Source organism: Dipodomys spectabilis, unplaced genomic scaffold (assembly GCF_019054845.1).
Source record: "Dipodomys spectabilis isolate Male_0828 unplaced genomic scaffold, ASM1905484v1 ptg000054l, whole genome shotgun sequence".
NCBI classification, from domain to species: domain Eukaryota; kingdom Metazoa; phylum Chordata; class Mammalia; order Rodentia; family Heteromyidae; genus Dipodomys; species Dipodomys spectabilis.
The window spans coordinates 20,268,674-20,281,827 of NW_024870731.1; the positions used below are offsets into that span (position 1 = coordinate 20,268,674).

The following is a 13,154-nucleotide window of genomic DNA, read 5'->3' on the forward strand; positions in this document are numbered from 1 at the left end:
GGATGTTTCATAAAATCCTTTAGTGACATTAAAATTGGCTCCAAATTTCATATTTAATGTGGTATTATATGGTTTGGGTTTTCAAAGTGTTGTCAATAGAATTTATTTAAAAATAACTATCTTGGCATTGGCTCATCTACTGAGGCTTCTGTTTGGTTTTCAATTGGTTCTAATTTTCAAATTCTATTTATTTATTTAAATTCCTTGATTTCCCGATTTTTATTACAGTGAGATGTTTGTTTTTTCTTCTGAGTGGCTACATTATATCTCTGCACAGCGATCAAAAGCATGAGTTGCGTCAATCCTTTCTGCCTATGTTTTTATCTTATTCTGGTAGTAAAAGTAGGGTGCAGGTTCTTCACACTGTGTAATAGGTGAAGAAAAAGACAATTTGAGAAATAAAAGAAGACAGCGTACAAGAAAGGATGTCAAGAGAGGATGATCAGAGTAGGAGATGTGTTTGAGATGGAGGAGAAGAGAATGAGGGTTCTCTTTTGCACTCTCTGCCATAGGTTTTAGTGCTTACGCACCTTTCAGATAATCATCATTAGGAATATAAATTTAATATTTCAAAAATCTAAGTGGTAGTTGTGAAACATACAAGCATGTAATTGAAGAATCTTACCTAGATTCAGAAGTTATTAGTTCTTCTAGTCAAGGTAAATGAAGACTACTGTAAGAAAAGGACTGAAACTCTTATTAAACCACTATGTTTACAAGTTGATTTTTCCTCATCTGTTTTTTTTTTCCAAAACCAAATTACATTTGACCTTAGCAACACTATTTAAAAGGAAGCTCTTATTTTAAGATCTACAGAAGCTAAATCTGATCATTTGGGTAGAGATAAGCAATATAGTGTTTAATAGTATCTGAAGTTTAGATAAAGGGACTCAGAGGATTATTTGTGAAAATGAAAGTGCAAAAGTAAAACTTTCAAACCGGGTGCTGGTGGCTCATGCCTGTAATCCTAGCTACTCAGGAGGCTGCGATATAAGGATTGCAGTTCGAAGCCAGCACAGGCAGCAACGTCTGTGAGGTTCTTAACTCCAAATTAACCACCAGAAAACTGGAAGTGGTGCTGTGGCTCAAGATGTAGAGCGCTCGTCTTGAGCTGAAGAGCTGAGGGACAGCACCCAGGCCCAGAGTTCAAGCCCCACGACTGCCGAAAGAAAAAAAATTCAAGGGATTATTTTGTAGTATTACTGAATTTTCTTACCTTTTGCCTCTTTGAATAGGTCTGATGAAAGCCTTTAGAGAACATATACTTGAAAGCATACTAATAACCATTTTTAAAAATGTCTTTAATATTTGTTAAGTTATAATAGAAAAATGCATATTTTAAAAGTAGGAGAAGCTTTTTTGGGGGGGGGTTCTTCTTTTGTTGTTTTAACTCTTTGGATAAAAACTACACCTTTAAAAGTTAACTGTACAGGGTACAAATGAATGGTTATATTTCAGTCTTATAACTCCAAAATATTTCTGCTTTAGTAATAAAATATATTCAACTATTATTACTTCTACTCAGTCAGAGTTACCCATGTTAATACATTCCACGTTTCCTACATTTGCTGTTGGTTTTCTAAGACAGCAAAAAACTTTATCCTTAAAAGTGTTTCTTTCTTTATTAGAGCACTTGCTTTCAAAGAGTGGCGGGGACTGCACTTTTATTCATCATTTCATAGAATGCCAGAGTGAGTACAGAGTATTTTTCACATTGATTTTATGAAATCCAGGGTTAAATTGAAAAAAGTGAGGATCTCAATGCATATGTTGTATATAAGCACACAAAGAACCATCTTCAGATTAAGAGAACAACAAATCTTTTCATACTATTTCTTTTTCTCTCTTTTGATTTTGGTTTTTTTTTTTTTTTTTTTTTTTTTTGGTGTCAGTACTGGGGCTTAAATTTTCCTCCATTTTGAGAAAATATTTCTGTTTCATGGAGCTGAGCATTTCACATTACACATGTAGGCACATATACACACATTTCAGACTTGTAGCTTAGAAGTCATTATTGAGCAAGCAATAAAATGCAGTTCCATGCACCTAAACTTTCTATGTGGATAGTTAATGAAGAAATAGTAATAATAACCTATTTTAAGTTCTAGTTCATAGATTTTTGAGAGTCTTTTCTTTGCTTGGATTCAAGCTTGAACTTGTGCTTGACAGAAAGACTACCAGTTGAGCTACACCTCTAACGCTTTTGCTTTCATCGTTTTTCAAATAGGTGCTTGCTTTTGCTTTTCCCCATATTGCTGAGGTGTTAGGCATGATCCACTGATCCCAGCTTTTTATTAGTTGAGATTGGTGTTTCTTATACTTTTTACCTAGGGTAGCTATGCAAACTGTAATCCTTCAAATCTCGGCCTTTCAAGTAGCTAGGATTACAAGTAGCTAGAGGCCTCTGCCCCCAGAAGTTTTGGAGGTCCTAAAATACATTTGTTTGATTAAATGACACTATTAAAAACTGTTATTCTGTTTGGACACCCAATTCTGAAGATGGGGCAGTAGGAGCTTTCTGTTTCTTGGGCAGGTTGCTTCACAGTCTGATGTCACCTCTACTCTTGGGAAGTTGCACAAGGCTATCTTTACAAATATTTTTAAGACAAGCCTGGATATGGTAGCGCCTAACTAATTTCATCTATATAGAAGGTAGATAGCAAGAGGGTCTTGAGTTCAAGACCTTATCTTAAAAACAAAAGGGTGGGCTGGGAAGGTGACTCAGTGGTAGAGCGCTTGCCTTGCATCCTGAGGCCCTAGGTTCAATTCCTCAGCACCACATAAGCAAAAAGAAAAAAGCCGGAAGTGGCGCTGTGGCTCAAGTGGTAGAGTGCTAGCCTTGAGCTGAAGTGCTGAGAGACAGCGCCCAGGCCCAGAGTTCAGGCCCCACAACCGGACCAAAAAAAAAAAAAGGGTTAGAAGAGGATGAGTATCAGGCAAACATTTAGGCATTTTTTTTCCTTCCTCTTTTCTGTCTTTGAAATTAGTGGTTTTCTGCATTTTTCTGTTATAATCACATTTCATGACTATGTATGCATATTGAGTCCCCATCCACAACTTTAGGAGAATTTTTAGTATGGACCCAACCTGAACAGATCAAATGTAATGCTCCTGAGATATTTAAGGAAATGTAGAAGCTTTTAGAAAAGCTGCTGGTGCTGGGCACCAGTGGCTCATGCCCATAATCCTAGCCAGGAGATTGAGATCTGAGGATTGCTATTCAAACCCATCACGTTCCTTGAAAATTTGTTACTTCAGGTTTACTTTGCTAACTTTGTGGATACATTGAGACTTTTGTGTTCTGATAAAGATATATTCTGCCTGGGAAAGAGAAAAAGATTGTAAGGGAAAGTACAGGGGTTAGGTTATGCTAAAAAGAAGGATGATAGAGGTTGATAAACTGAAATCGATTATTAGCAGGTATGAAAATAGAATAGTGAAACTTATTGAAGTTGTTTTGAGAGGAGGGGGGCGGGTCAGGAATAGCAATAGAAGGGTTGACATTGATTGGAATTAATTGTAAATGTGTGGAAAGGTAACCCTGAAATACCCTCTTGTATAACTAAAGAAATGTGGTAGTTTGTTGTTGTTGTTGTTGTCTGTGCCAATCCTGGGGCTTGACTCAGGGTCTGGGTACTATCCCTAAGAATTTGTGATTTATGTTCAAGGCTAGTGTACTACCACTTGAGCCATACCAAACCTCCACTACTCCACTTAGGACTTTTTGGTGTTCAGTCAGACTTTATTTTTTTTTAATTTTTTTATTTTTGTTAGTTGTGGGGGCCTGAAGTCTGGGACTAGGCACTGTCCCTCAGCTCTTTAGCTCAAGGCTAGCGCTCTACCACTTGAGCCACAGCGCCACTTCCATCTTTTTCTGCTTATGTGGTGCCGAGGAATATAACCTAGGGCCTCATGTATGCAAGGCAAGCACTCTACCACTGAGCCATTTTCCAGCCTCCAGTCAGACTTGTTGATGGTCTCTTGGACTTTTCTTCCTGAGCTGACTTCAGATCATGATCCTCAAATCACGATCCTCAGACTGTTGTCTCCTGAGTAGCTCTGATTACAGGCATAAGCCACCAGCACCTGCCTTAAAAAAATGCTTTCTGAGCTAACAGAATGTATGTTTTTAAGTCTGTTTTGGGTGTTCATGAATTTTGTCATTTGATGAGCTTATTTATATTGGTGTGAACGATGGAAAGGTGAAGGTAGAGGCTTTCTGTAAGGACATGGGGAGGATTTGCTATCACTCCATAAGTACAGTAAAGATAGCCTTCGCTGACTGCTCTCTGTCCCTTTGATGCCTCTTCCTACTGTCTGTCCTGAGGAGGTGAGACATTACTGCTAGGTGTCAGAGCAGGTTTCCAAGTTTACTATTTTTATTGTTTATTATTGTTAAGCACAACATTAATTATCTTAATGTTTCAGGTCTTATTGTTATTTTTAGTTTTCTTTCCCTGATTTTCAAAACATTCTTTTCCTGCCTCCCACCCCATTTGAAATTATAGTCACTATCTCTGTACTTCTTTTGTTCCCTCCTTCCAGCTTGGGCTTGTTCTCACATAAAAATCCCCTTATTTGGAGAAACACATTGAATCAGTGTTGCTGTATAACTGCATGTTTCCTTTTCATCGCTCTATGAGCTCAGTCTCTTTGGAAAATTTAGGATTTTTCTGATTGCATATTCTATATGAAAGCTTTTTCAATTTTTATTTTTTAAAGCCATATATTTGTAGCAAAGAATAGAAAATACTGTGGTCCCTTGTTCTTGGTAGTTTTGTCCCTATTATAAGAATACTTTGTGAGCTAGGTGTTTCTAACTCTTTATTTCTTTGTTCGTCTGGTCTTAGGATATGTTGGAAGGTATTTGTTTATACCTGTTATTTCCCCAAGGCAGCCAGCTTCCTGGCATTTCTTCTAGATTTTCATTAGTATAACTGCACATAGGTAATAGTCTCACTCATGTCATTAGTGTTCTAGTATGTAGATTGTTCATTATTAGAAAAGATCTGTTACTGTTCCTGAAATTGGCCCATTACATGTCATTTTTAATCTGTCCTTCAATTCTATATCCTTTTCTCTTTGTTCTTTCTTCTTGTGTTTTAAGACAAATAGTTCCTGGAACTGTTTTTTGAAAAGGCAGAATATCTTCTATAATAAGAATTGCTATAATCAGTTTCCAGTGGTTCACGCCTGTAATCCTACCTACTCAGGAGGCTGAGATCTGAGCATCTCAGCTCAAAGCCAGCCCAGGCAGGAAAGTCTGTGAGAATCTTATCTCCAATTAATCACAGAAAAAGTTGGAATTGGCACTGTGGCTCAAGTGTTAGAGTGCTGGTCTTGAGCAAAAGGAGCTCTGGGTCAGCTTCCGGACCCAGAGTTCAAGCCTCAGGACCAGCAAAAATTAAAATTAATTAATTAATTAATTATTGATCTGTACCTTTGTGCTTTATGTATTTTGTGTTATTTTTTTCCACAGTAAATACATGTAGCTTAGTGTATCCTTGATTAAAGGAAGTTTAAAGAAGAAAGGAAGAAGAAGAAGAAAAAAGAAGCTAGTAATATAACTCAGTACAGAACAGCTGGCTGCCTAGCATGATATACAAGTCCACCCAAATTTGTGATCCCAAGCATCACAAATACAGAAAATAAATATAAAAAGAAAACAAAGACAAAATAGATATTTGTTGTCTTCATTAAAAAAGAGAGAGAAAAGAAGAAAAATGTTCAAAAATACTGAATGTGGAGGTACATGCCTATTAGCCCAGTATTCAGGAGGCTGAAGCAGTGATTATTTCAAGACTAACCTGAGCTACATAGTACTCAGGAAAACAAAACAAAAGCCTCCTACTCTCTCTATATCTTTAGCTCTTTTTTTTTTTTTTTTTTTTTCACTTTTCCTGGGTCTTGAACTCGGGCCTGATCGCTGTCAGTGAGCTTCTTTGTGCTCAAGACTAGAACTCCACAGCATCACTTTCAGCTTTTTCTGAGTAGTTTATTGGAGATAGAGATGTGGCTTCGAGCCACATCCTCAGATCTCAGCATCCTGAGTATCTAGGATTACAGACATAAGCACTGGTGCCTAGCTAAATAGCTCTTTTAAGACCTACAGGGAAGCTCTCTTGAATCTCCAGGACAGGATCAGGACAGATTCAGTTCTCACCTTTTTTGATGATACTGACTACAGCAAAGCATTGAGGTTCTTATCCTATATTTGAGATTAAAAGCTTGGAAACTGTTTTTTAATGTTATCTATGTTTTTTAATTCTTTAATTATAGGCAATTAGTGTTTCATCAGATTTGATAATATGACCTAAAATATTACCAATAATGAGAATATCAGCAGCTGATTATTGTTCAGCTTTTGTAAACCAGTATTATCCAAACCTTTCTTTGTATATTGTTTTTAATCCTCAGTATTTTAGGATGAGGGAATACTAAAATAATTTTTCTTAGCTGGGAATGTGGCTTAGTAATAGAGTGCTTGCCTAGCATGCATGAAGCCCTGGGTTCAATTCCTCAGTAGCACAGAAGTCGTGCTGTGGCTCAAGTGGTAGAGTGCTAGCCTTGATCAAAAGAAACTCATAGAGACAGTTCCCAGGCCCTGAGTTCAAGCCTCAGGACTGGCAATAAGAAGTATTTTTTCAATACATGTATGTATTCAACAAATATTAATTAAATATCTCCTGCATATTTCCTGGCATTTGAGCTATTGGGGCTTTAAAAGTGAATGAAACAGGCCAAGAGTAGTGGTGCATGCCACTCAGCATGCATAAATATGATGAGTAGTTGCAGTATATCTTCACCAAGATAGAAATAAAGAGCTGTGGAAGCTTAGACAGGAGAGATACCTAACCCATATGGGAGGAAAGAAGTAAAAGAAATTCAGTTTAGACATGATGTCATTTATTCAGAGAGATAAATGTTTCATGGATGAAACAAGGTGCTGTATTTTTTAAGTTATGGAATACAAGTAATATTTTAATAAATAAAAATGTGGTTCTAGCCAGATGCTGGTAGCTCACACCAGTAATCCTATCTACTCTGGAGGCTGAGATCTGAGGATCACAGTTCAAAGCCAGCCCAGGCAGGAAAGTCCATGAGACTTATCTCCAGTTAATCACCAGAACACTGGAAGAAGCTGTGGCTCAGAGTGGTAGAGCTCTATGTAATCTGAGTGAAAGAGCTCAGGGATACTGCCCAGGCCCTGAAGTCAACGCCCACAACCAACAATAACAACAAAAACTGGTCTTGGGGCTGGGAAGGTGGCTCAGTGGTAGAGCACTTGCCTTGCATGCATGAGGCCCTGGGTTCGATTCCCCAGCACCACATAAGCAAAAAGAAAAAAAAGCCGGAAGTGGTGCTGTGGCTCAAGTGGTATAGCGCTAGCCTTGAGCTGAAGAGCTGAGGGACAGCGCCCAGGCCCAGAGTTCAGGCCCCACAACCGGACCATAAATAAATAAAAAACTGGTCTAGATTGAAGTCAATATAAGAATTAGAGAAACTTCCAGAAGGAACAAAAGGGTCTAATATTAGTCATAATAAGCTGAATTATAATGTAGCAGTGAATAAACTCTGGAATCTTTACTTTTTTCCCCCTCTCTTGTCCCCTTCCCCCTCCCCACCCGCCCCTCTCAAATCTAAAATGGCTTGCTTTGACAAATATGAATTTCTCCCTCATGCTTCAAGTCCATGTTAGGGAGGAGATTACATTGTCACTCAAGAATCTAGTTCAGGTCGCAGTATCAGCTCCCGAGCCTGAGCTGTGGCCCTGGCTGGTCAGTGTAGGAACCTTCTCAATAAAGTTGCTTCTTTAATATCAAAAAAATAAAAATAAAAAAGAATCTAGTTCAGTAGGGTCTTTACCATCTGATGATACTGCATCTCACCACACTTCTAGAGTTCCTGCAGTAGGGACAATAGGTAAGACAACAGTTTTTGTGTTTTTTAAATCATACTCTCAAATGCTTTGGCCCTAGGGAGCATGAGTCCTGTGGATTGAGGAAGCTCAGTATTAGGAAGTTAGGGTGTAGATTCCTCCAAGGTGCTCTATTATAGGAACAAGAGTGTATGTCACATGCCTTCTATTTGAAAGCTAGAAAGCAGTGAAACAACACTTTGAAAATTCATATTTTTTTCTCTTTTTAAAAAATTATCTTAATTTTAAAATGGCTCACACCTATAATCCTAGCTACTCAGAAGGCTAAGATCTGAGGATCGTGGTTCAGAGCCAGCCCAGGCAGGAAAGTCTGTGAGACTCTTATCTCCAAGAAACTACTCAGAAAACTGGAAGTGGCACTGTGGCTCAAGTGGTAGGGTGCTCACCTTGAGTTAAAGAGCTGAGGGATAGTGTCCAAGCCTCACAACTGACAAAAATAAAAAAAATCTTTAGGTAGTTGTACAAAGAAGTTGCCATTTAACAAAGCAATTTATCAATACAGTACATCTTGATATATGTTACACCTTTCAACATTCTCAACCATCCTCTACTTTGAAAATTCCGATGGAAAAAAAAATGATAGTTTGTAAGTTTAATCAAACTATTAAATAAGCATGAGGATAGAATGCCAACATTTCCAGAGGGACGGCCACAAAATATTTACTCTCTATCAGAGGATGTATTATAGTAAAACAAGAGAATATAACAGAAAAGAAAGATTTGGAATCCAAGATCACAGAGAGTTTTACACATGTCACATCCCTGCCTAGAGCAGCACAACTAAAACACGAGAAGAGAGGGATGGAAATATATGGCAGATTACTGATATGTTTGACCATATGAGAGATTTTATGGTTCTTTGAGAACGTGGCCTATGTTTAGGATACATATAAAACATTAGCAAAGCAAAGCATGATGCATTATAAACTTCAGAATTACTGTTGTGTAAGTAGGAAAAATATATAATAGCATTTTAGATGATTCAGATTAAATAGATAAAACTACTGATTATAGATAGGTGAAATGCACTCTTAAGGTGATGGTAGAATATGAAACAGCTTAATCATATATAAAATATTGTTAATAAATAGTATATAAAATAGAAGGGCTTTAAATCAATATTATTTAGAAATATATAGTGGGTAGATATACTAGTACACTTGTAATACAGTACTTGGGAGGTGGAAGTAGAAGAATCTTGCGTTCCAGGCCAGCCTGAACTACATAATATGACCCCATCTCTAAATAAACAAACAAACAAACAACAAATGGAACTAACAGAAAAATGGCTAAAAGTGGAAGTAATAACTTTCAAGAATGAAGTGGGACTAGGACAGCATGCATCAGACAGGTTATAATTTGCATCTTATAGGACTAATGACTTTAAGAAGTATCTAAATCTATTATTTTTACTTTAAGAAAGGAAAGCACAAGCAATCAAATAAAAAGTAAAGAAAAGATCCATAGGCATTGGCAAATGAGATTATAATGATCTTAATGTTAAAGGGTGGATGTGGGCCAAGTTGCAGTTACTTCAGAGTCAAAGAGTAAAGCCAGGCACCAGTGGCTGTAATCCTTGAGGTTCAAGGCAGTCCGGACAGAAAGTCTGGGAGATTCTTAAAAGCCTAAAGTGAGGTGTGACTCAAGTGTTAGAGCCCTAACCTTACGGGGAAAAAGCTAAAGGAGAGCTCCCTAACCCTGGGTTGAAACCCCTTTACCAGCACATAAAAAAAGAGTCAAAGAATAAAAAAATTACTTCATATGCTGTAGAAGAGTAAATTGAAAGAAACCAACTGGTATACAGTATTAAAGAAGGGGCTATTCAGAATAGATATATTCTTCTTAGTGAAATGCAGAATGGGAAAATATATGAATTTCAAAAAATTATAAAGAAGGTATATTGCATATTCACAGAAAATCCTCCATAAAACAGTACTTTATTTCTCTAAGTGGTTAACTTCTAAAATTCATTTTACTTGAAATATCTTACTTAAGTCTCTGCTGAATTGTGTCAGCAGGGAAAAGTCTGTATGAGATAATTTTTATTTCATATCTAAGTAAAACAACTACTCAGAATTCTTTTATTTCAACTCAATATCCTAGATTTATAGAGGAGTGCACTGTTGTTTTCTTCTGATTCCTTTGTAAAAAGGACTGTTTTAAATAAGGTGAAATCTAGTGAAATAAAAGAAAAAGTGTCTTTTGTCCCCAGTTCCTATGTTAACCTGGTTGCTCTATCATCCTTGGAGTTCTCTAGTTCCCCTTCAGGTTCGAGTTCTTTGTTCAAGCTTGGTCCTGGGAGTAATGTTACCATCTTTAAATTTGGTCATGGAATGTGTTACACTGTCCCTCTCAGGGAAATGCTGCTCAGTTTGGCTTGGTTGGTGACGTTTATTTTCTTTGGCAGAGAAGCTGATTGTCGAAGGGCATCTAACCAAAGTGGTAGAAGAAACAAAGCTTTCAAAAGGTTGGTTCTCTGATTTTTCTATATTTTTTTGACAGTTCTTCTGGATAAATGTAGGTTAGTGTAAATTTTCAATGTCATAATATTTTAACCATCCGTTTATTTCTTCTGACTCTCAAAATGGCAATTCAGTAAACAATATCAAATTATATATAAAATAATTGGATTTCTCCTTTTAAAAAGATGTCTTAATTGGAAATTCTTTCAAAGTGGTTATATATGTATGTTTTTTGAAAGTAATATTTGTTACAGGTTTCTTTAGTATTAAAATTTGGTTATGATCTTTCTGTCCGACCACCAGTATTATTTTCATCTTTGATACAAAAATTTTAATCAAACACAATGTAAGTTTTTGTGTAGTGAAAAATGCTTAGTTTCATTGGAGAAGATGGTAATTTTTAAATTTCTATGCTTATTTAATATTTCCTTATGTTTTGACATCCCAGTATAATTTAAATGAAATCAATCAGTTTGTCAATGAAAATCTTCTTACATTTGGGGACAAATAGTTCAGTAACAGCCAAAGTAGTTTACTGTGTTAATTCTTTGTATTGCATTATCAGAGTTAGGGAAAAAAAGTGAACTTAAAACATTATATTGTCAAGTTACTTTTATGTATAAGGAAGTTAGGCAAATCTGGTGGAATGTGCTCATTGTCACGGCAGAACTTTCAGCAGGCTTTGCTGATATAAAATTTAAATATAGATACCTAATCTTTTTGTCAGTTAAAACAGTGATAAAATTGTAGAACATTTAATTTTAGTTGCTCTATTTTGCCAAAACAACTAGATTCATTTAGCTTTTAAAAATATTTTAAAAGATGGTGTTATTTCATATATCTAGTGGCTTTCATTTTGGATTTTGTGCACGGTAGAGACCATATTTGGAGAAAGAATGCCTAAAATATGCAGCACTAATATTGTTCTGGCAAACAGGCATTGAGTTTCAGAACAGTGAACTATTTTTAGTACATATGGAAGTTTATTTCATCTTACTAAAGTGAGATGAGAACAGACTTTAAAATAGGTTTTACTTCACCACCTAAGTACCTATTCAGATGAGTTGGTGGAGTAGCCTGCACTTCGAAGTCTGAGTAAAGCTCGGGTGGAGGGGTAGAGTCGCAGAAAGAATAGTAGTATCTTGCTGTCTTAAGAGTTCTGAGTAATAAATTGCATCTCTGGTACATTTACTTGAAATTAGTGGTATCATCTTTTAAAAAGTATTTGTACACTATTAATGATTTTTAAATATAAACTCTAAAATATACATTGAAATTTTTGAATCATATGGCTTTTTAATTTTTATTGTTAATATAAAGGTGATGTACGGAGGGGTTGCATTATGTAAGTCAGGGAAAGAGGACGTTTCTTTTTGGACAGTCTTACCTCTTCCCTTGCACTCTCCCAATTTTTCCCTCCCATCCCCACACACAAGTTATAGTTATTTTCAACATAGTATCTTGGGAGTAGACTGCTGCATTTGTTTACCCTTTCCCTCCCCTCCCCTTCCAAAGACAGATAAAAACAAGACAAAAAGAAAACAAAGCCAGGTGTCAGTGGTTCATGCCTGAAATCCTTGCTACTCAGGAGGCTGAGATCTGAGGATTGCAATTCAAAGCCAGCCCGAGTAGGAAAGTCTGTGAGACCCTTATCTTCAATAAACCTCCCCCCCAAAAAATAAAATAGTCAGAAGTGGTTCAAGTGGTAGAGTGCTGCCCTTGAGCAAAAATCTCACAGACAGCATTCAGGCCCTGAGATCATGCCCCGAACCAGAGGGGGGGGCGGAGGGGAGAGGGAGAGAGAGAGAGGAGTGAGAGAGAGAGAGAAAGAAAGCAAAGGAAAAAAAAACAACTCTTGTTTCCATTTCCTGGGGTTCATTTAAGAATATGGCAGGGAATGTGCATATGTGGCAGAGTGCTTGCCTAGCATGCATGAGGCCCTGGGTTCGATTCCTTGGTACCACATAAACATTAAATAAATTAATAAAAGGAAAAATAACCATTAATTTTTTTAAAAAGAATATGCTTTTGACCCAGCAGTTGCACTTCCAAATTTTTATTGGTTTGATTGGGTTTTGGTGTTTTTTTTTTTTGAAACAAGGTCTCATTATGTGGTTCAGACTGGTCTTAAACTTGTAATCCATTTACCTCAGCTTACTGAATGTTGGGATTAGAGGTTTGTGCCACCATACAGAGCTTGGTTTTCATTTTAAGGAACCAATTAGATAAATATGCAAGGATGAGCAGGGAGCTGGTTGCTCACCCCTGTAATTCTAGCTACTCAAGAGGCTGAGGTGTGAGAAGCTATTTCAAAGCCAGCCTAAACAGTAAAGTCATAGACTCTTATCTCCAATTAACCACCAAAGACTCAGAATAGAGCTTAAGAGGTCTAGCACCAGACTTGAGAAAAAAGGCTGAGTGACAGCACCCAGGCCCCGAGTTCAAGTCCCAGGACAAGTACTACATATATAAAAGGATGTTTCAATGCATTTTATAAGCAATGAGAAAGACATTACACATCTGTAATTTCTGAATTCAGTAAACGAGACAGAAATACCGCAACTTGAACCTAGCCTGGGCGATAGGTTGATCCTGTCTCCGAAACATAGATAAAGTGACAAGAAGGAAATATAGTTAATGAAAAATTTTTTATTAAATAAATGTGGCATGTAAGTCCACACAATGAATAGAATTCATCCTTGAAGAATAATATACAAGCCAGGCATCAGTGGCTCATACCTGTACAATCCTTG

The 13,154-nt window shown here is 36.8% G+C and overlaps 1 protein-coding gene across 25 annotated transcripts in view; it reads left to right on the forward strand.

Moving 5' to 3' along the window:
- The window catches only part of LOC122108226 (sarcolemma associated protein), a 123,439-nt gene that overhangs the window by 77,266 nt on the left and 33,019 nt on the right, over positions 1-13,154 (forward strand). For 15 of the 25 annotated variants that reach the window (XM_042680222.1, XM_042680236.1, XM_042680223.1 and 12 more), the window contains 2 exons: positions 1,629-1,691; positions 10,347-10,406. In XM_042680222.1, the coding sequence (XP_042536156.1) occupies positions 1,629-1,691; positions 10,347-10,406 (123 nt within the window). The remainder of the gene's footprint in view (positions 1-1,628; positions 1,692-10,346; positions 10,407-13,154) is intronic. The other 10 variants (XM_042680229.1, XM_042680230.1, XM_042680235.1 and 7 more) reach the window with 1 other exon arrangement.